The 23,206-nt window shown below is 52.2% G+C and overlaps 1 protein-coding gene across 3 annotated transcripts in view; it reads right to left on the bottom strand.

Annotated features, from left to right (window-relative positions):
• Nucleotides 1–23,206, bottom strand: part of ACTN1 (actinin alpha 1) — a 95,309-nt gene that overhangs the window by 42,665 nt on the left and 29,438 nt on the right. For all 3 annotated transcript variants that reach the window (XM_082384386.1, XM_082384388.1, XM_082384387.1), the window contains exon 2: nucleotides 5–119. In XM_082384386.1, coding sequence (XP_082240512.1) covers nucleotides 5–119 — 115 coding nt within the window. The remainder of the gene's footprint in view (nucleotides 1–4; nucleotides 120–23,206) is intronic.

The raw sequence follows: 23,206 nt of genomic DNA, 5'->3' as shown, positions 1-23,206 counted from the left end.
TCACCTGAGATGACCTCCAGCAGCAGCATCAGCTTCAGGCCATCCCGGAAGTCCTCCTCGATGTTCTCGATCTGCGTCCCTGCCTTCCGGAGGTGGGAGTTGCACCATGCTGTAAACGTCTGCGCAAAGGAAAGAAGAGCAAGTGGTCAGTCTCTCCCACAAGCCACATGGTCTCTGAGGCCCTTAGGACCCGTCTGTCTCACGCCCTTTTTCCAGTTGTTCTGTATAAGGGGTTGGGCAGGCTGGTGTTGTCATCCTTGTTGGTCAAGACATCTAACCATAAAGGGCGAGAAACCCACACAGCAGAGCCCATAAAACTTCTCAGCGTGATTGTTCTGCAGTCTCCTTCAGCTCATCGCAGGACAACAGCTGAGGGGTCGCCCTGCAGGGCCAGTGGCATGGGTGGGCACCAGTGGGATGGACAAAGCAGCACCTTCCTTTAACAGGTCCCCTCCCAATCTTCTTCCCATGATAGACAAGAGGGCTGTGCGTGTGCTGTCCCAAAGCTTTGGTAAGCCTGGCACACAGCTTGGGGGTGGGCAGGGGACATACTCTGATTCCTCATTTCCACCCACACTGAGAAGTGGCACGATTCCATTCTTAGCAGTTCACCTCTTAGATTATAAGGCTTAGCTTCGATCTTCACAGTTACAAGGTCGAGTACCCCAGGGGTAAAGTATTAAGCCTCATTAACACCTTAGGGTAAATAAGTTTATTAAATCCTCGTCCCCTTGGCAGCTAGCTAAAGGAAGATTAATCAGTTTTGTTGGGGACAGAGTTCAGAGGGGCAGTGTCAGAATGAAGAGAGAGAGGTAAGTACCCCCCTTGGTGTATGTGTGTGTATTTGGGGTGGGAGGTGGAGGCACCTTAAGGTGCAAAAGTACGAGCAAGAGTTTCGAAAAGGGACTGTCAGGAGACTAAATGAAAGACCATCAGCACTGTAATTTTCTGATCTGTGGGGAGAGAGCAGCAACCTTGAAGCTTCTGTATTAAGCCGACCATCAGGCAGGCCAAGCTATCCTGCGCCAACAGCACCCTCTGGTGGCTCACACGAGGAACAGGGTGACTCAACAAACATGAGAAAGAAAAAGCGTGCACTTCCATTTCGCTCGCCCATCCAAACAGAACTTGGGCAAGTGTCTCTCCCCAGCTGTCACAAACAGAGAGAAGAGCTCTCTTTCTTTAGATCCAATCTATTCCTTGGCAACTCAAGACTCCTCTGCACCAAATGGTACTCTCAACCACATGGGGGCTCAAGAGCCAACCTTCCGTCCCCCACAGCAGGGCCAGCCAGCTCTCTCCCCACCTGTCCTGCAAAGTGGCAATGGTGACAGTGTTAAATTTCTCGTAACAGCAGCAACCGCCCTGGAAATACTCCTCCTCTTCGGAAAGGTCACCCCACCACCACGTCCTCTTGCCCTGGGGAACTCCAAAGTGAAGTGGCAATAAATGGGCAGGAGAAGGGGGCAGTGCCACAGCAGTGAGTACTGGGGAGAAGAAATGGCTGCGTAGGCTTATAACCAACAGTTGACGAGCCTGTGAGCAAGAAGGGGAGACAGCAGCCCACACGAGGTGGGGACAGGGGGCCGCACTATGACACCCCTCCAACACTGGGCCTCATTCTTAAATCATATCTCACTAGAAACTCAGCAACACAGGGTACTTCCCTCTCCCTGCAAACACAGCTCCACTCTGTAGGCCAGCCCACACCCATGAGAGCCAAGAGGGCTGTGCGTGTGCTGTCCCAAAGCTTTGGTAAGCCTGGCACACAGCTTGGGGGTGGGCAGGGGACATACACTGATTCCTCAGCCTGGAGTGTCCTCTATGTCATGCTTGGCTAACTCACACTCTTCTTCTAAGACTGGGCTAAGATATCACCTCCTCCAGAAAGCCTTCCTGATAGCCACCCGCCACATCGGGCTGATGTGTGAGCCCACGGCACCCTGCAACCCCTCTTATCATTGCCCGTATCCCACTGCATGGTGGCCACCGGTCAGCTTCACACCTGGACTCACCCTAAAGTCTCGGGGCACAGAGTCATAGACGCAGCAGTGAACAAAATAACAAAATTCCTTGCCCTGTGCAACAGACATTCTAGTGGATGTAAAAGCGAGACAACCAGGCGAAGGAGCAAGTGAGGAACCGATGCAAAGTGGGAGGGTCCTGGAAGATCCAACCACACCTGGATGGTATCAGTGCAGGGGGGTGATGGGCCAAACAGCGCTCTCAGAGACCCTCTGGAAGAGGAAGACAGCTCAGAGGAAAGGGGACGCAACAGGGCAAGAAAGAGTATCTACGAGGTCCCCTTCCTCTCATGTTGGCATTGCAAACCTAGCAGGGGATGAGAGGCTACTTAGTTTTTATTTTCACTGTGCTGTCAATTTTTTGATATAAAAAATATTACAGAATTTTTAAATCTTTAAAATAAATATGAATTTGTCTGTAGTTCCTTATTCTCTCCCAGCTGTCATGTGCCTGTATATGCACTTCTGCCCGGGTGTCATCACACTGAACGTTGACGGGGGCGGGCGGTCATTTACCACCATCTTGCATTTCCACAGCACCTTACTCTCATCTCCCTCCCAGGCCCACACTCAGCTTCTGCCTGGGGTTTCCTGCTGACTTGGCAGGAAGTGGGTCAGCCCAGCAGCTCAAAGGGATAGTTTTCAGGTCCAGTGGGGCCGGGGTCCTGGTGGGAATCCCCAGCCCCCCTTCAGCTGGAGGGGCTGTGAAATCTCACTGTTTACCACCCAGTCGTGGAGAGGGGGTGGGGTGAAAGGAAGGAGGAAGAGGCCACGTGGGTAAAAAGGTACCACTTTTGCAAGAGGAAAAGTGCTGTTGAAAGCAGCCAGCCCCATTTCCTGGAGAAGCCAGTCCCAGAGCCCTGGAGGCTGACACGCACCTGTGTTTGCTCAGACTCCCCACACAAAGCCCTGCCTCTGAGGCCTCAGGGGCTGCACTCGGTTAAAACCCCAAGCCCCCTTCCCGGCCCCTACAGGAGGCTGCTATGAAGGGGCCTCTGAGCACCTCCCCAGCAAGCAGCTCGAAGCTCAGGCCATGGAGGAAAGGGTAACTCAGTGATTAGGAACACGCACCTGGGGGGCACCAGATCCGGTTCAGCGCTCAGACCCACTCTTTACCAGTCTGCAGGTGAGACCTGCCGACTCACCTCCCTAAACCTCGGGTCCCTTAGCAGCAAAATAGGGATAGTAACAGCACGCTATAAAAGTCAGGCGGATTAACTGGAAAATATTTATAAAGTGCCTACCACGTAACACAAGCTCAGTAAATGGTAGGAGGGAGGAGAAAAGCTAGCTCCCCTGGAAGCTCCGGGGGAAGGGGCTCAGAGGACTCGGCCCCCCGTGCTCCCAGCCCACACCCTTCTCCCGGCCTCCAGCCACTAAACTCCGTTCCTGGGTTCCACCCTGGCAAGTGCCGCGCTGTGTCCCCAAGATGACACCTTGTGTCTGGGGACTCTTTTTCTTTGAACAGGTGCTGATGTGTTATGGGGGGAGGGCTAAGGTTGCGGTATGGGGGCAGAAAGCCTGTGACTTTGACCGTGGCCTTGTGGATCCCCAGCAGAGGAGGCTGACGGGGCCTGGGAGGGGGAGACAGCAGGGTCAGGAGCGAGGTCCTGCACGTACACCGCACAGCCACGCTCTCTCCTCCGGCACAGGCAGGCCCTAGACTTGAAGCCTGAGCTCCCACATTATGACAGAGGGGGACACCTGCCGCTTAGCAGGAGGAAAAGCGAACAGCGAGGAGATAGGAGGAACTGACGGGCCTTCCGTGGCCCCACTCTGTTGCAGAATGAGCTCGGGTATGCAGACAGGTCTCAGGAAAAAGGGCCTGGGCACCATGCTGGAAGTGCTCCCAGAGCTACGGTGAGGGCTACTTAGCTCTCTTCTCAGCAGCCTCTCTCCGCACTTCACCTACCTCCAGCCCCACTGCACAGCCTCGGAGGGCCCTGGACAGAGAGGGAGGGGCTGGCAGAGAACCCAGACTCCTGCTCAACTTCTCACTGACCTTGAAGCATCTACCCATGTTGAATCTGGCATAAAGGTGATTTTAAGGAGACACAGAGTTTAACTATCCAGTACTGTAGTCCAAGGTTGCAAATGGGCCTGGCCAGGCTCCAACCCAACAGGGAGTAAGAGAGAGTACAGGACACTTGAGCTGGGCCAAGGTCCATGGAGTTGATGGAGAGAGAAGCATCTTTGTCTACCTTCTCTGTGGGTCTCACAGTCCTGCTTTCACACAAAATCCTCTAAGGGCTTTGCATTATATCTTTAACAAGTATCCTATCCATATACTTCCTTTTCTTTTTTTTTTTTTTGGCTGCCCCAAGTGGCTTACAAGATCTTAGTCCCCCAACCAGGGATCAAACCCAGGCCCCAGGCAGTGAAAGCGCCGAATCCTAACCACTGGACCGCCAGGGAATTCCCTATATTTCCTTTAAAATGTGTTGAGAAGGCAAGTGGCTTTTGAGAACATGCTCTCCCTACTCCCCAGCTCGTATGCACTAGAATGCGACTTTAGTCACACAGGCCTCTTTGAGCCTCAGCTTTCACGCTGTAAACTAGAGACAACAGCATCTGCCAGGCAGGACTGCAATGAAGGTTAAATAATAATACAGTGTATTTTGCCACAACCAAAAAACCTAGGAAAAATGATAATGTTAACATATTAATATTGTTAATTTATATTAATAACGATAATATAATATTAATGTGTGTTTGAAATACATTAAGTGTGTAAGAAGTAGTCACTACCGTCATCATTATTATCTAAATTTTAGATTCTAAAAGGTGTCTGAATAATCACACTCAGCTGGGATCTGGGGTACAGAGGATTACCCCATAAGCATGAGTCAGGGGCTGAGCTTTTGAAGTCAAGTGGCATTCAGAGTCTTGACCTTGGTGGGAGGAGGGAGTGGTAAAACACAAGACGCTGAGCACCGGAAGATCACAGGACTTGCTTAAGATCACTCCACAGAGGGAATTCCCTGGCAGTCCAGTGGTTAGGACTCCGTGCTTTCACTGCTAAGGGCACGAGCTCAGTCCTTGGTTGAGGAACTAAGATCCCACAAGCCGCAAGGTGTGGCCAAAATCTTTTAATTTTTTTAATTTAAAAATAAAAATCACTCCACAGAGCAAGAATCCAAGAGCCTGGAAGGATTCAATCACTCTGAAGACAAGGCAAACCCCAGTCCATCAGCTTCTAGCCAGGTGGCAACCTTGGGCAAGTGAGTCAACATGGCTCTGCCTCAAGGCACTAGTCTGTAAAACGGGGTAATAACCGCATGGGGTTGGTGGAGAAGTCAATAAGATAATCCACTTAACACACGGAAAACAAGGTCTGGAACACAGTGACTGCTCCATAATTACCTATCATTACTGGTACCACAATAATTAGAGATAACTATTACAAGTTCATGCTGTCCAACACATGTCATCAAAGAATGTTAGAGCTGGAAGAGATGCTTGGCACACCTGAGTCAAAACCCTCACTTTACAACTGAGGACACATGGACCAGAGAGGGTGAGTGACTTTTCCCAGGCCACACAGCTGGATATGTTCACAACCTGGCCTCCTGACTCCCAGTCCCGTATACTTTTCTGCTCCACCAGGACGACGTGGATTTCAGGTGCAGGTGTGGGTGGGATGCTGGAAGGGAACAGCAGAACCAAGGGCAGACAGGTGGGCTGAATCTTGTGGCATGTCACTGAAAAACAGGTCACTGTGAAGTGAAAACACCACCCAGAGGGAACCTGGGTGACTCCGGTCAGCACTGGCACAGAGAGTCTTGAGTTGATGGACCATCAACTGGCATGGGAAGGGCATGGGATGGGCAGTCTCTCTGGAGGCAGCGTGATGGAGAGAGGCAAAGGGAGCATAGTCCCAAGGCAGGTAGCTGGTTGTCCACAGGTGGGAGATCGTTCTGGATGGTGAGCGGATCAGAAACATGTCTTTGAGGAGAATTCTGGGAACTGGGGCCCTTTGACCAGGAAGAGAGAAAAGTGGACTCAGGGACTCATCCTAAATATTTGAAAGACCCTCCCATGGACGAGCGAATAAACTTGTTGGGTGCAGCCCCGGGCAGAACAAGGCAGGCAGTAATGGTGAGGAACGTGGATTCTAGAGCAAGACTCACCTGGATCTAATCCCATCTCTGGCCCTGAGTAAACTTGGGCAAGTGACATCACTTCTCCAATCCTCAATCTCCACATCTGTAAAATGGGTATAATAATAGAACCTGCCTCGAAGGGTTGTGTGGATCAGTGCAGCAACACATGTCAAGTGCTAAGCACAATCACCCACACATGAGGCTCGATAAATGGTAGCTACTATTATTAGGATCAAGGATAGGAAGCTGCAGGGAAGACTCGAGTTCAATGTAATAAAGAACAGACCAAACGCTGGATATACAGTGCATTACCCACCAAAGGCATGTGTTTGGTGAGGGTGCTGGGAGAGGATTCAAGCTCCCCCTGGGGGCTGAGCTAAGTAGGTCCCTTATAATGTTGATTCTTCGAGAGCCCAAGGTAGCCCTTGAAAAGTTGGGTTAGAGATGTGTTTGAAGAGTTCAGTTAGACCAAGAGTCACACACTGAAATGTCTGAGCAGGGTTTCTCAACCTCAATACCATTGATATTTTGGGTTAGTTACTTCTTTGTTAAGGGTTTGGGGCCTGTCTTATGCATCATAGGATGTTCAGCAGCATTCCTGGACCCTACCCACTAGATGCAGGTAACATCCTCCACCTCAAGTTGTGACAACCAAAAATCACCCCTGGTTGAGAATCTAGTCTGGAGGAGACAAGCACATATGCCATTAATAATAATAATAATAATAATGGCAGTATCTAACATCTGTTGAGTACTTGCTCTTGCTAGACCCTCTTCTGAGTGCTTTACCCCCTTTCACTCAATCTTCAAAACAACATTACAAGGCAGGTGCTATTATTTTCCGCATTTTACAGATGAGAAAACTAAGGCACAAAGAGGTTTAATAAAAGGCCAAAGGGGAAAGTGTAAGGAAAGTGGGACTGGCGAGTGCCCTTGCCTCCATGTGCACTCATGGATTTCTCTTGAAACAGTGGCCCTCTCGGGCTATCCTTTGGGTTTCCACTCAGGAGAGCAACATGGGCACAGAGAACTGGTCCCGAGCATACACGGTGATAATGACAGTTAGAACACAATCTCGGTATCAGGGCAGGTGTGGTGAGGAGATGGGAGGCGTCTCTCCTTGGCTCATATGGGAATGTGCGTCCTCAGGTGCCAGACCTCCAATGAAGAGGAGCCAGAAATCTGGACTTTTATGTGAGTCTTCTCATTTTTAAACGCTGGTCCAACTTAAAAATAAGACATCCCACAGCCCCTCAAAAGATAGGGGCAGGCTAAATCTGAATTAAGACTGACAGGGTCTCTGGTTCCACAGTGGGAAAACGTGAAAACTTTCTAAGTCTCCTAACAAAAGAGTTACCACACAGGAATGAATGGCGTGTTAACGCAAGCAGACAGCTGTGCCCAGCACGGTTAACATTCCTCACAGACCACCACCGGCATCAGCCATCCGGGAATCTGCAAGCAAAAACTGAGAGAACTTTCCGTGAGGGGCCACAGGAGCTCTCCTTGTTTGGGTTGATCAAGGACCCACACCTGTCACCAGGGACGACAATCAGATGTGTGTCCCCCCCATACACACACACACACGTGCACACACACCACGTTTTGTGAATTCAAACGAAGGTACCAATTTTCATTTATTACATCTGCAAAAATAAGTTTCTGCTGATTCCCATTAAAGGGTGGGTACAGTGGCCAAGCCGCAACACGTCACAGCAGGTAGGCTGATTCGATACAACTCCGGTGGAAGGCAACTCGCCGAGGGGAGCTAAAACGGGCATAACATTTAGCCCAATGCTGGGACACTATCTTGGGTAAATATCGCTCAAGAAAGAGAAGGGTCATGGGCACAAAGACATCCTCGCCAGCATTACTTGAGAGGAAACGATTAGAAACAGCCCCAAATTCTATTAATAAAGTATTAGTTAAATAAATTATGGTTCATCCACTTAATGGAACACTAGACGGCCAAAATGATGGGTTCTGAAACTATATATTATTATGGGAAAAGGCTGATATGTAATTACCGAGAAAGCAGGATACGAAACTGTATGTACCACAGGCTTAAAACCAGGTGAGCGATCACAGGAACGAGAGAAAACGATGGAGACAAAACCCATCCCGACGCAAGCAGTGCTTGTGCTCCTGTAACTGAATGGCGATGACTTTCTTTCCTTGCCCAGCCGTCTGCAAATGTGGTCGGCAATCCCCACCTCCTCCCTGCCCTTCTCCCTGCTAGCACTCCTCTGTGATGTGTACTCTCCTCAGCGCACAAGCCAGGCCATCCACACCTGGCTGACCTCTCCATTGGTCCTGAGTAAACAAGATAACGCACCTGCAGCCAAAATGAGGCCGGCTCAGCGGGTGGAAGGACACCAGTGCCACCCCACTGGCCACCAGGCCCCAGGCTCGCGTACCGACCACACCTCTCCCAGGCACATCCTCCTGCTCCCCTGGGATCCTGACACTCGACACCAGCCCCGGTTCACTCCAGGGGAGCTACTGTTCAGAGCACAGGGGTCAGGAAACCTGGGCTCTGCCCTGGCTCAGCCAGGCATGCATGTGACCTCATATGTATCACCTCAACCCCTTCCAGCTACGTAACCCCAAATGAGTCCCAGACCCTGCAGGTCAGAGCCCAGCAACTTGTCCCATCATAACGTGCAAAAGTAAAAGACACAACCAAGTAGAGCACCCAGGGACAATCTTCAGCTCCCATGTAGGGCTGATTGCGATTGATGGGCTCTGCTCCTGGTCAGAGGCCAATAAATCCCACAGGGGCGGTTTCACCTCAATGGCTCAACGCATGATCAGGGTTTCGGTCTCAAGACTGCCTACCCCTCACAAAAAGACACCTGTTATTAGTTTACTGGATAGTCCATAGAAGCTTTATGCCAGAATATCCCGGGAGGGACACACAGGACTTGGCACAGTGGCTGCCTCCAGGGAGGGGAGCTCGGAGGCTCCTGACAGGGGACGGTGGGGCGTTTTCTTGTCACAGAATACGCTTTTGTTTCCTTTGAATTTTATACCATGTGCAGTCATTATCTGTTAAAACAAACAAACAAAAAGCCATGCAAATCTAAGAAAAGTCTGTGTGTATACGTTTATCAGACCTCTGGATGGGATAGAGGGAACTTCCCATTTCTCTGGGATTACTTGGGATGGGGGGGGAGGAGGGGTGGTGGTGGTGGTCAGGGCTCATGAATTCTCGGGGGGAAAAAACAAATGTTTCCAGATTTTCAAAGAATAGGAAGAGTTGAAAAAGGAAAAATTCTTCCATCTATTTAAAAGAATTAGTAATAGAATAAAATATTATATAGAGAAAGGGTTGTGAAAAACTTTGAAGTGCCTTATCAGTGTAAACTATTATAAGGAAAGTCATAATTAGGGACCAGGACGTGAAGATAAAGCAGCAATTACACCCACATGTCCACCCCAACAGACAGCAAACTGTTAACTGCGGGGGGAGATGAAGGGCACTACCCCCTGGCCCAGTGGCCCAGAAAAACCCACGCAAGTTTCTAAGCCTCTTGCAGGTGGTACAGGGCTTCCTGTACAAGCTGGCTTCTCATCGGATGATTTTCCCCTCCCTGGAGCACACAGCAACCAGGACCCTGGTCCTGGTCTAGGCTCATCAACTGAGAAATCAGTTCAGCGGCCCTGCGATCTCCACACCCTTCTGGGCGGGCGTCCTGCCATGGCTGTCAGTCACAGCCCACCCTCCTCTGCCACTCTTGGCCACCATGCGCAAGCGTCAGGCCAGGGCCCCTTGAGAGCTCAGGGCCGAGGTCTCTGCAGCATTTGCCGGCCTGGGGGAGGTCACTGTGGACCAGCCAGGGAGCACTCTCTCTCTCAGGCCACCGTGGAGTCCCTCTGACCCCCGCACGTGGCCAGCCTGGCCAGGGCGTGGGCACTGGGTGGCTTGTCTAAGCAAAGGCCTGCCAGCAGTGATCTCAGATGCCCAGTGTTCCGGTAACGTAAATAGAAGTATCTGGTTAACTTATCAAGGGCTGGCTGCCAGCCTTTCAAAGCAAGCAGTCAGCTGGTTCACTCACAGATGAAAAGCAGAGTCCTCAAGAACATCTCCACCCAGATCTGTTTACTTTCCACCCCTGGGAGTGGTGCTGAACCACCAGGCGGTTTCCTCTGCTCTGAAAGGGCACCTCTCTAACCGCTTGCCCCCAAAGCCATGCAAATGTTGGGGCCCTGGAAACTCAGAGGCAGGTGGCTGGAAGCTCCCAAAGGAGCTGGACTCTGTAACTGGAAAGAGCTGGGCCCCCGCCTACACCTCTCATTAGCTCTGTCTCTTTGTACAAGATTCTCATTCTCAGCCTCAGGATGCCCATCTGTAAAATGGGGATAACAAGACCTATGACGGCACAGCATTAAAGAGGACCAAATTAGACCTCATGTGCTTAGAGACTCTGGTGCTCTGTTCACAACAGATGCTTAAAAAACGTTAATCCAGCTGGCCTTTGTCACTCAGTGGCTGTGTGGCTTTAATGAACCTGTCTAGGACTCAATTACTTCATCTGACAAGTGGGGATACATAATATCACAAGTTTGTGGGGTTGTTGTCAGAATGAGGGCAATGGAAGCAAAATAGCTGGTCGTCAGAAAAGGGCAGGAGCCTCATAAATGTCCTCTGTCCTACTGCTCTCACTTCCCATTCCCTTTCTAGTCAATCAAAGTTAATCATTCACAGAGCTCTACAGGTTGGGAAGAAAGAGGTCTGTTATTTCTCTCCTACTGACTGATGAGGAAACCCTGAGACCAGCCCCCGGCCAGGGTGAGGAGAACAGGAGAAGGAGGAACAGGGGCCTGTGTTTCCGGTTCATGTCCACCTGCAGCCCGTTTCGGGAGACACAGCACCAGACGCCCGGAGGGTCGCCAAGGCCACAAGGCCAAAGCACAGGTGGCCAGACGGCTCATTCTAGGAGGTGATTTGACCTAATGACCACACCCTGGTGGGAGAGAGGAGAGCTGCCAGCCCCTCCACGAGGCCCAGGCACCCCTTCTCACCAAGGCCCTTGGAAAGCAGCCCGGTGCCTTCCCACAGGTGCAGGCAGAACCTGGGGCTCCTGAGAGAATTCAGGGCCGTTTTAAAAGTCAGGTGGCACGAGATTCCAGTGAAGAAACAAGGCCTGTCCTCTCAGCTCCTGGCCAAGGAGCATCAGCTGCCCCCACCAGTCTGCCACCATCCACAGCCTGGCCTCTCCTGGGGACCAAAGAGCCACAGCAATGGTCCAGCCATCAGCAGGCTCTGTCACTATGGCCTTTGGGATCCTGGACTCGCTGAGCCTCAGTCTCCACATCAGTAAGACAAAGACAAAAAAGAGTGTCTACCCTGTGCGGCTATCCTGAGGGAGGGCTGTGTGAGCTAAAACAGAAGGCTTAGCCCCGTGCCAGATGCAGACTAAGTGCTCACTGGATGTTAAAAAACCAAAAATGTATCTACAGAGGCAGAAATAGAGTAGTGGTAGCTTAGGGCTGCGGGGGGGCGGGTGATAAGCTAAGGGGGATGGGGTTTCTTTTAGAAGTGATGAAAATGATCTAAAATTGACTGCAGTAATGGTTGCACGTATCTGTGACTATGCTAAAAACTTTACATTGTATACTTTAAAAGGGTGAATTGTACAGTATGTGAATTATATGTCAATAAAGCTATTATTAAAAAAAAAAAACTAAAATATTCCAGAACCCCACTAAGTCTTTTATCAAGGGGTTTTTGTTGTGTTTTGTTTACCCATTTGGCCCACTGGCAAGAAACCAGGCAAAAGGCAGGCCCCAGACACTCGCTCTCTCCAGGTACTGAGGTAACTGAGACCAAGATTCTAAGGTGGGAGGTCTGGTCTCACCTTCGGGGATATGTAGCACTTGGGCCAGGCCTGAACTGTGTGGGCTTTAGGTGCCACTGGCCTTGTCGATGCCTCCCCAGGGAGTGGTTACTCTGACGAGCAGGTCACGCCCCAGGACATCTGCTTAACCATCAAAGGCCTGTTGGCTCCTCCTGGGCACACTTGACACTACTTACGGAGGCCAGTGTGAGAACAGCCTGCTCCCCACTGCCGACCCCAAGGTTGGGCCTGCCTATGACACCTCCCACACGTCTGGAGTCCGATTCCGGCCCCTGTGGGTCTGACAGCACACAGGTCTTGTGGGCTGCAGCTCACAGGAATGGCCCACACATTCCTTTCCCAAAGAAGGAAAAGTCATTCACATGTGAGGTCATCTGGTTTTTCTGGCACAATGCTGAGAGCCATGGGCCACTCAATTCCACAGAGAACTTCCCCGCATGACAAGAATCTGGCCCAGCCTGGTATTCATAAAATATGGGGAGCTGTGGTCTGGCTGCCTTGAGCATCTAACCTGACTCCTCTGTATGGTTGAGCTGTGACCCTCAACTTCACAGCCCGAAGCCTCGGTGGTCTCATCTGTGAAATGGGAATAATCAATCTGACCCCTCCTGGGGTTGTGGTAAGAATCAAATAGCATAATACCTGACTTATGGTGGGGGCTCAAAAAGTAAAATCAAGTACAGCTAGCTCCCCTCCTCTCGCCAGGGTCATTTCTACTGAGTGTGATTTGCTGACTAGGAACAAGGGTCCTTCCTAGGCTCCAAGCCCCCCATGTGGCCTCTCCAGAGGCCAAACCATTATTACAAATTTGCAAGAAGGAAAGAGACATGCTTGGATAAAGAAAATTTCCAGGTCTCTTCTCTGTGTCCCTGAATAACCTGCTGGACTGGAGCTTCTGTTCTGGCCTGTCCCACAGTCCACCGCTGGGACCCCCGCCCTCTCGAGGCATCTCCTCTGGCACAGTGCTGGGAACTCTGACCCCCGTGGTGGCCACTGTCGCCAGGCTTGCAGCTGGAGGCAGCGGAGGCATCAGCTCTATCAAATGCTTTCAGGGACTTGGGAGGGGTTCCTGGAGGCCCCAGACCCAGTAGAGACAGACACTGTACCTATTAGAGTGGGCATGAAACCCATGAAGAGAAGCCAAGGCCCAAAGTCTGTGCTTACACTGACTGGCCCAATGACACAAGCGCAGGGCAGAAAAAATAAAGGAGAAAAAGGAGAGCAGAATAGCTCCATGTGGTGGTTCTCAGATTTGAAGGTGCATCAAAATCACCTGGAAGGCTCGTTAAAACAGATTTATGAATTCCCCCAGATTTCTGATTCCATAGTTCTGGACAGGCAGAGAAACTGCGTTTCCCACAAGAATCCAGGTGGTGCTGATGCTGCTGGCCCAGAGATCCCACTGAGGACCAGGGGCTTGACGGTTACGAGGATGGGTTTAGGCGCAGGCGACCTGGATGTGATCTGGGTCTGCCACTTAGTAACACTGGGACCTGAGCAAGTTCTTGACCTTTCAGAACCTCAGTCTTCTCATCTGTAAAAGGGGTTAATACCTTTCTCACTGGGGTATTAAGGGGTTTCAGTGAGCTAACATTTGCAAAAAGCCAAGCACATGATAAGTTGTTAATAATATCTAGAGTTCGTTAGTAAAATACAAGAAGGAAAAGAAAAAGGATGCTCACAGGAAGGAGTGAGACAGAACTACTCGGGGCCCATGGAATTGCCCATGTGCACTAAATGGTCACCTGGCACCATCCTGGGGTTATAGAGGTCGCCTTCATGCCCAGTGTGTGCTTGAGTCTGGGCCAGCACGCACCAGCCGGCACTGTGCCCCAGCTCTCCCTGGCCCTAGGCTCCTTGACCCAATCAAGGACATAAGCTCAGTAAGACGACCTCAGCCCAGATCCCACGCCAATGCTATGATGCCACCCACCTCCCTCCCGAGGGACCGCCACATGACCTCACACCGGAATGCAGGTAGACACGCAGCCTCCCAAGGGAAAGGTCAAAGCTCCAGGGAACCCAGAGCCTTCAGGATGCCAGAGACGCCGGAAGCAGAAAGCAGGCGGCAGGGGGCACAACCTCAGAATCCAGCAGCTGTGTAAGCATCACCAGCTACAAGGAATCCCACGAGTGATGTGCACTCTGGGTGGGGGTGGGGAGGTTGGGGCATTAACAGGCTCCCTATAAACCGCCACTCCCTGGGGAGTGGGGGGCTTTCTGCAGAGAACCTCCGTGACTCTCAGCTATGACAGCAATCACCCCATGCCTAAGAGGAAGTTTCTGGTTCCAGGAACTCTGAATGGAGGAAGGGAACAGAGAGGCTTGGCACTTTAAGAGTTCCTCCTCAGTTGCATATAAAACAATAATTTGTCCTTTACGCCTAAGAGACTGGTAAACAATTAGAGAGGGGATTACCCCAAATGTCGCTGTGGTGGAGGAATCCAGGAGCCCTCGTGCCTGGCTGGAAGGGGGGGCCGTGCAGCCATGCTGGAGAGCAAGCCAGCGCTACATCACGACATTCAACGCGTACCTGCCCAACAAGCCACCCGGGAAATCTCAAAGAAACCCTCACATGGTGAACCCGGGGGTCCGTGGGAGAATGTTCATCGTTCCGTTATCTGTGTTGGCAGGGAAGGGGTTGGGGACCCCCTACGTGCCCATCGTGGGGTGAAACGTGATGGACGCACAGTGGCCTCGCGTGGGTGGACCCACAAGTGGGCCGTGAGCTGAGGGGCCTCATTAAGCCAATTCTCTCCACCTGAGGTCTAGGAAAATAAAGTTTCTTCTTCCAAAATACAGACACAGATCAGCACATTATGAAGCGGCGCAGAAACCCCAAAACCCTTTTCTGAAGAAATGACAGGCAACCTGTGGGCCATGAAAAACCCCACCCAGGCCCAGGCGGACATGGCCCGACACCGTCCCTGCCCTCCCAGCCTCCACTAAGACCCATCAGCGACCTGGGGCGTCGGCAGCCCAGCGCAGCGGGCCTGCTGGCCAGGTCGCTGGCCAACACCTCAGCATGGCCAGCCCGGCTCACGGGACAGGGCGGCAGGGGGGTCAGGAGCAGGGAGCAGAGGCTAAAGAATAGAAACGTGTCTGTGGAAACGTCCACATTTCCAGAAGGTGGGAAGAAGTGCAGCTGTAGGCAGATCTGGCCAACTGACTGCTGGGATGGGGTGGGACACGGGCTTCTGTCTGTGGGTGAGCGTGCTCACAGCCTCCAGGGAGCTCGGAGATCCACACCCGCTCTGTCTCCCAGCACCGGGCTTAAGCTCAGAAAGTGTGCAGTGAGGGGGAGAGGGGGCCGCAGAGAACACGGGCTGCCCAAGGGCACCGCAGCCTCCCCCTAACCTTGTTCCAGAGGAAAGTACTGTGTTAAGCCCTCAACTCCAAGATGGGGACACGGAAGGCAAAGTGGACCCCTGGGAGCCCCAAGGGGAGGGGAAGAGAGAGGGAATAAGATCTTGGAGTTGCTCAAAGACGTGGGCTGTTATTACCACTGGGTGAGGCATGCACCATCGCAGCAAATCCACTCAACAATCCTGCAGTAGGGGAGGAAAGCGAGGGTTAGAGACGCAAAGCAACCTTCCTAGCCACACAGCTAGTGAGAGGCAGAGCTGAGATCTGAACTGGGGTCCACAGGATGCCAATGTGTGGGCCCTTTCCACTGTGCTAGGGGCTGCGGCTCTTCCAGGTAAGCCTTCCACCTTTGCTCAGGCTGGAGAATAATGAGGAATCGGCCAGCACCAGTCCCAGGTTTGCCGAGAACCACACAGGCACGTGTGCAGCTAGCTGTCCCCAGGCAGTCCCTGGGCCTGGACCGGGGAGGGCAGCCCAGGACACTGGGTGAGAATCACGCCAGCACTCATATCGAGCCATGCGAGAAGGTCCTGGACCTTGTGGCTCCCTAGAGATACAGAATGGGCCAGGCAACTCTTTCTCCTAAGTCTCAGTTTTGGGGAGGTGGAAAGAGGGTTTGAACTCTTGTCTCTTTTGGCTTTCCAAACACAAAGCCCGTTGAGAGAGGTCATGAATAATTATAGGGGCAGCCAAGTCAGGGGGTGTGTATGCCAGGGTGTGGGCAACTGGCTTGTTTGGGCTTGGATTGGCTCGATGTCAGCAGCTTCCCTCAAGGCGGGCCACTGCCCATGCTCCTGACCCACACAGGCTCCAGGCTCCCCCTGCCAGTGACCAGGAGAAGGTAAATTCATTCATTTGTTCATTCACTCACTCATTCAGTAAATTCTTACTGAGCACTGTGTCAGGAACGGGTCACATTTTGGGCAAGTAAAGACACAGTCCCTTATTTATTCATTTTTTTAAAATTTATTTTATTTATTCTTTTTTTTTGGCTGTGTTGGGTCTTCGTTGCTGCATGCGGGCTTTCTCTAGTTGAGGCAAGCGGGGGCTACTCTTCATTGTGGTGCGCGGGCTTCTCACTGCGGTGGCTTCTCTTGTTGTGGGGCACGGGTTCCAGGCACGCAGGCTTCAGTAGTTGTAGCACACGAGCTCAGCAGTTGTGGCTCACGGACTCTAGAGCACAGGCTCAGTAGTTGTGGCGCACGGGCTTAGCTGCTCCGTGGCATGTGGGATCTTCCCGGACCAGGGCTCGAACCCGTGTCCCCTGCATTGGCAGGTGGATTCTTAACCACTGCGCCACCAGGGAAGCCCAAGACATAGTCCCTTAAATCAAGGAGCTTTTGGTCTAACAAGGATGACAAATGTTAATCAAAGACTCATATCAGTGAGTATATATTTGCAAGCTGAGCTTCAATGCATACAGGAAAAGTTCTGGAAGGCATGAGGTTAAAACGGGTCCCTAACCTGGTCCAGGGTGTGTGTGTGTGTCTGACCACTACTTTGAGGAAGTCAGTGAATTTTTAAGGCCGAGGAATTTTAATTAGATGAAGAGATTGTAAATGTGAAAGGGGGACCACAAAGTTCATCATCCAAACCGGGGCACTTGAAAATAAAGGGAGGCACTATTAATAAATGCATCAGAACAACAGGTGCAAACCGAGATGGACAGTACCCAATGCACGTGTGTGGGGTCCGGGATGGTCAGGAGGGTGGGGCTGCCCAAGCAGAGGAAAGAAAATATCAGAGGCCCCAGGGGTCAGTGACGAAGTCCTGCTCAAGCCACTGGAAAATGGCCACTGGGGCTGATGCAGGAGGAGAAGAGTGGGGTGCCAGAGGTCAGCATTACCGCAGGGGCATGGGGTCCCATAGGATGTTAGGACGGTGTCTCCTGAGAACGGGAGAAGTTTTATTTGATTTCAGCTGAGGGTTGAGGGGTGGGGGTAGGGTGGGTGCAGGAATCAGGTGCTAGTTTACACATAATTACACCTGCATCTTGGAAAGAGACTCCTAATTGCACCGTGACAAGCAGATCAGAGATGGGCCAGAATGGCAGCGGAGACCAGTCAGAGGGCCATGCAAAGGTCCAGGCAAGAGACAAAGGTGGCTTAGACCAGGGAGGTGGTGGCGGGGACAGAGAAGTGGGTGGATACAAGAGATACTCAGGGAGGGAGGGAGGGATCAGAGGTCACACCCAGGTTTTGGACCCGAGCCAACCGAGGAAGGAGGTATGGGTGAAGGTGCCATCCACTGAAACGCGGCTCCCTGCCCGCCAGACACCTACAGCACTCACCACAGTTACAGAAGAAGGCCCACAGTCCTCAGCCTGACAATCTAATTTGAAGGTCAGCGCAGAAGGACTTCAGAGGCCAGGGATGCCCTCCCCAGCTCACTCTCCCAAGTGCTCTGTCAGTATTAACACAATTAATCCCCCCAGCCACCTATGAGGTAGGTGCTATCATTAATCCCATTCTACAGAGGAGAAAAGTGAGACATAGAGACGCTCACAAGGTCACATCAAACAGTAGCCAGAGGCTTGGCCACGCCCGTTCCTCTCTCCCCACACACGCCGCCTTCCACCATCTGAGCAAGGGAGCCAGCCCTGCGTGTGCTTCTAGAAGGCTTCCCAGACCTAATCATAAAAGGCGGGGGGGCTTCCCTGGTGGCGCAGTGGTTGAGAGTCTGCCTGCCAATGCAGGGGACACGGGTTCGGGCCCTGGTCTGGGAAGATCCCACATGCCGCGGAGCGACTAGGCCCGTGAGCCACAACTACTGAGCCTGCGCGTCTGGAGCCTGTGCTCCGCAACGGGAGAGGCCGCGATAGTGAGAGGCCCGCGCACTGCGATGAGGAGTGGCCCCCGCTTGCCGCAACTAGAGAAAGCCCTCGCACAGAAACGAAGACCCAACACAGCCATAAATAAATAAATAAATAAATAAATAAAATTTAAAAATAATAATAATAATAATTAAAAAAAAAAAAAAAAAAGGCGGTGAAGGGAGGGAGAAGCAGACCTACCTGCACAAAGGACTTCCAGGACTCCACCAACAGCCCCGGGAAGGTGTTCCGGCACCTGGCCCAGGCCACCCCCTAACCTCCTTATACCTGCTGACTCCCAGTGGCTCTGGGACAAAGCCCATGCTCCTCATGCTCACCTGGGCCCTGATTTTCAGAAGGCACACCTGGGGAAGTATCTTGGTGGGGGAAGGGCTCCAGCCCAACACCCTACACCCCTGTCCCTGTGGCTGGTCTCTAGGCCTCCCTCAAGGGGCATCAGAAGGGCACCACTGGTGCTCCTCTGCCACAACTGCAGCCTTGTTACTCACCTCCTTCCGGTCACCCCGTTTCTCTCCATCCCCCACCTTTTCCATGCTTTACTAGAATGTCTGCAGGCACCATGGACACACAGCACTGGGAGATCTGAGTTCTAATTCTGTTTCCGCCATGAGGGAACCAGTGGCTCAGACCACCACCACCTCGGGTCTGTCCCTTAAACTTCACCATCTCACCTATAAAGTCTCCCATTTACCTGCCTCAGACCTGCCTCAGTGGCCTCTTGTGAAGATCAAATGATACAGCCACCGGGAGGGCAATCTGAGGGAGGCGAGTTCTCCCAAGTTGGCCTACTGATAAAACATGATGAAAATACAGACCCCAACCCGACAATCGTCATTCTGGTTCAGAAGTTCTAGGGTGGGGGCCGAGAATCGGTATTTAACAAGTCACAAGTACTCAGATGAATCCTAGAATCAGGCGAGTTTGGGCAACTCTGGGCTGTGGAAACAAACAGGAAGTCTTTACGACGTTGCCTTCTGGGTAGAGAAGGGAAAGAAGAGTTTGTGAAAGGGCTCCTTGGCTTTGGGCTCGCTTCCAAGATAACAAGCCCTGCCCCCGCTCAGGGAGCCCACCAGGTGCAGGACACCATCATCTCGTTAGTCCTGGCAGTGATCCCGCAAGACAGATTTGCCTTCTTTTTATAGATGAGGAAACTGAGGCTCAGAAGGAGGACCTGTTCAAGGACACAGCTAGTAAGATGGCAGAGCTTCCCCCCACCCCAGAACTGGCAGCTCCGAGGCCGGGCTTTTCCCAACACCCCGAAGCCTCTGCAGGATGGACTCTCCTGCAGGGAGGGGCAGAAAGGAGCCAGCAGCTCCAAGCGGGATTCGCAATCCTGTTCCCTCCCCAGAGCCTAGACAGGACCCACGCATGGGTGGTCCCAGCCATCCTATCCTGCAGGAGAAAGGAGAGCTCTACTGCATGGCGATGGAGGCTGCAATTTCCTGTCCTCAAATATGAGGGAGACAGGGGTCCTGGAGCCTGCAATCTACAAAGGTAGGTAGGACCCCCCTAAGAAACAGTCATACAGCAACCACGGCAGGGGCAGATCTGAGCCAGACCTCCTGATGCTGGGGAGCGGGGCTCCAAGGAGGTCTGGCAGGGAAGGGTGCTGAGATCAGAAGACATGTCACATCTGGAATGAAGCCCAAGGTACCCCGGACCCCTTCTTCCCCCCAACACACAATCCCTGCTCAGCGAGCAGCAGCCGGCCCCACGGAGGGTTCCGAGCAACTGTGGACTCCCTGGAGAGGAAGTAGTTTCCTCCTGCAGAGGAAAATGCCACCACCCAGCCAGACAGCATCACACGGCGCCTTCCTTCTCTCACCCAGCCTCTCCAGGGACCAGACAACTGAGAAGCAGAGGGAAAGCGCCATGGCCATCCTAAAACCTCGCCTTCCTGCAGAGTCCTCACCCAGGCCTGGCAGCTGATGACGTCTCTCCCACTTAGAGGGCACAACAGTGACACAGCTGACATTTAGTGACACTTACCAAGCACTTTGTACTGATTATCACATTTACTCTTCACAAGAGGTAGATTTTTTTTTTTTTTTTAATTTATTTATTTTGGCTGTGTTGGGTCTTCGTTGCTGCATGCGGGCTTTCTCTAGTTGCAGCGAGCGGGGGCTACTCTTCGTTGAGGTGCACAGCCTTCTCATTGCGGTGGCTTCTCGTTGCGTAGCACGGGCTCTAGGCGCGCAGGCTTCAGTAGTTGCAGCATGCGGGCTTCGGTAGTTGTGGTTCGCGGGCTCTAGAGCGCAGGCTCAGTAGTTGTGGAGCACAGGCTTAGTTGCTCCACGGCATGTGGGATCTTCCCGGATCAGGGCTCGAACCCGTGTCCCCTGCATTGGCAGGTGGATTCTTAACCACTGTGCCATCAGGGAAACCCTAAGAGGTAGATTTTGATCCCCATTTTAGAGATGGAAAAACTGAGGCTCCGGAAGGTTAAGTAACTCAGCTGGCAAAGAGCAGGCCTCAAATCCCAAACCAGGAGTTCCCTAACCAAATTCCAAATTCTTTCCACTTTCTCTTTCTCTCACTGAGCATCCACTAAGTATAGTGCACTAGACCAGTGACTACTAGAACAAGAGAGGGCCCAGCTCTCAGGAAGCCATGGCCAAGCTGACAGATAACTACACACCCCACCAGTGAAACACAGACTGAGCACCCAGGGGAACGATACACAGATCCCTGCAGGGGGCAGGTATGCGGCACGTGGTGGAGGTCCATTCCAGACGGCAGGCAGCAACCAGTTTGCTCTGCGGTGTGAGCATATTTGGGGGCCTGACTTGAGATAGTGGTCGACTGTGGGTAGAGCAGGCAGCAGGAGAGGAAAGCCTGCTCTGTTAGCAAGAAATAGACCTTTTCTCCAAAGGCAGCTAGGAAGTGTTGCATGAGTCTCTGGTACTCCCCGGCCAGCAATCGTTCACACACTAACCCTCTGGGAGAGAAATGGCCTGGGGCAGGAAGAACTGGGGGGAAAAAAAAAAAAGCGAATGGGGAGAGTGGGGCCAGTTGGCTCTGGGGTCCCCGTTCCACCCCAGGGCACCCAAGAGACTACAGCCCCCTTCCCCACATCTGCAGCAGCAGGGATAGGAACCTGGCCCAAAAAGGCCCTTCTTCACCAGGAGATGCCGGAGCTTCACACTAGCTCAGCAGCTCCAAACCTCCCTAGTGCTGCAGCCAGCCCCGGACACGGTACACAAAGGAGACCCAGCTGGCCAGCCCGCCCACCTCTGCCGACAGCTACCATGGCAGACCAGCGGGCCAGGGACCTAGACCTGGGGGAAAAGGAAGGAGGGCGGGGTCGGGGGGGAGGGGGCGGGTGCCCAGGGCGCTGTGCTGACCTATCAACCCTGCCATGGGGGCTCAAAGAGCCTGAGAGTTGCAAACAGTAATTACATAAAATTTAGCAATTCCATTTCTGGGTATATACAGAAAAGAAATGAAAGCAAGGACTTGAACAGGTATTTGCACACCCATGTTCACAGCAGCATGATTCACAATAGCCAAAAGGTGGAAGCAACCCAAATATTCATCAACAGATGCATGGGTAAACAAAATATGGCACGTACATGCAACGGCATATTAGTCAGCCTTAAAGAGGAAGGAAATGCGGACACACACCACAGCGGGGATGAACATTACAGACATTATGCTGAGTGAAATAAGCCTGACATGAAAGGACAAATGCTCTCTGATTCCACTTTAATGAGGTCCCTAAAGCAGTCAAGTTCACAGAGAAGAAAGTAGAATGGTGGTGGCCAGGGGCTGGGGGAGGAACAATGGGGAGAGCTATTGTTTGATGGTACAGTTTCAGTTTTGCAAAATGAAAAAGTTCTGGAGATGGATGGTGGTGATGGTTACACAACAAGGTGAATGTAACTATTGCCACTGAACTGTCCACTTAAAGGTGGTCAGAATGGTAAATTTTATGCTATGTATATTTTACCACAATTAAATAAATAATATATAAATTAAATACAAAATCTTATGTGTGGCATAGAAGAATAACCATGTCACCTGTGGGGAATTGTTTTTTTGTTTTGTTTTTTTACCATGAGCATGTCTTACTTTCATAATAAAACCAAAAAAGAGATTGAGACTTATAAGGCAAAAACATTCCAGATCACGACGCATGAGGGGGTTTAACAACTCCCAGTTCTTAGAATGGGACAATGCTGTCACTGGACTCCTCCCTTGCTGCCACCACCAGCCTGCCCTGCAGAGGACCACAAGAAACGCCCTCCCAAAGGCAGTAAGGCAGACTTGGGGTGGGGGACAGCGGTACTGTCGCCCGGCCCTCCTCCGCCCTTCATGAAACCGGCAGGAGGGAAGTGCCCCCGACCCAGGGCCAGAGGCGGTGGGAGGGTTGGGGGCCCCTCCCTGGGCTCTGACTCCAGGGTGACTCCAGCTCTGGTTTCCCCGCGAGGAAATGAGCCCGCCCGCCCTTTTTCCCCTTCCAGGACAGCACAAGGGAATGACGTGGCCCATCCCTGCATGCCCCGGCCTCTCCCCAGTCAGCTCTGGTGAAACCACCCTCCCCAGTGGGGAGGAAGGTAGAGCGAAGAGGGAGGCAGACGAAATGGCTCGTCTGCCCGACTGAGGAAGACACGGGATGGGGAGGCCAGCGGACGCTCAACTCCCTCCACGAACACACCAGGCTCGGGCTCCAGTCCTGTGCTCCCACTGACCAGCCGTGTGGCCTTGCCTCAGTTTCCTTACCTGTAACTTGCAGGGGATGGACCCTTTGCTATCGAAGGCTCCTTTCGGCTCTGAAACTCTAGACTTCCCTGAAAGCTGGGTGATGTGCTGGGGCTGGAGAAGACAAGACCCAGCCTTGGAACAGGACAGCTTCAGAACAGATGCGCAGAAGGAAGCACAATGATTCTAACTGGAACACCAGCGCCTCCACCCTCAGGCCAAGCCGCCCACTCATCCATTCATTTAATTTTTTCTGAGCTCTTCTTCCCCTGAGCCAGGGACCATGCCAGGGCTGGAAAACGGTGGTGAGTCAGCCAG

Source organism: Balaenoptera borealis, assembly GCF_965194805.1.
Source record: "Balaenoptera borealis genome assembly, chromosome: 3".
In the NCBI taxonomy this organism is placed as follows: domain Eukaryota; kingdom Metazoa; phylum Chordata; class Mammalia; order Artiodactyla; family Balaenopteridae; genus Balaenoptera; species Balaenoptera borealis.
This window is presented reverse-complemented; position numbering and strand designations above follow the sequence as displayed.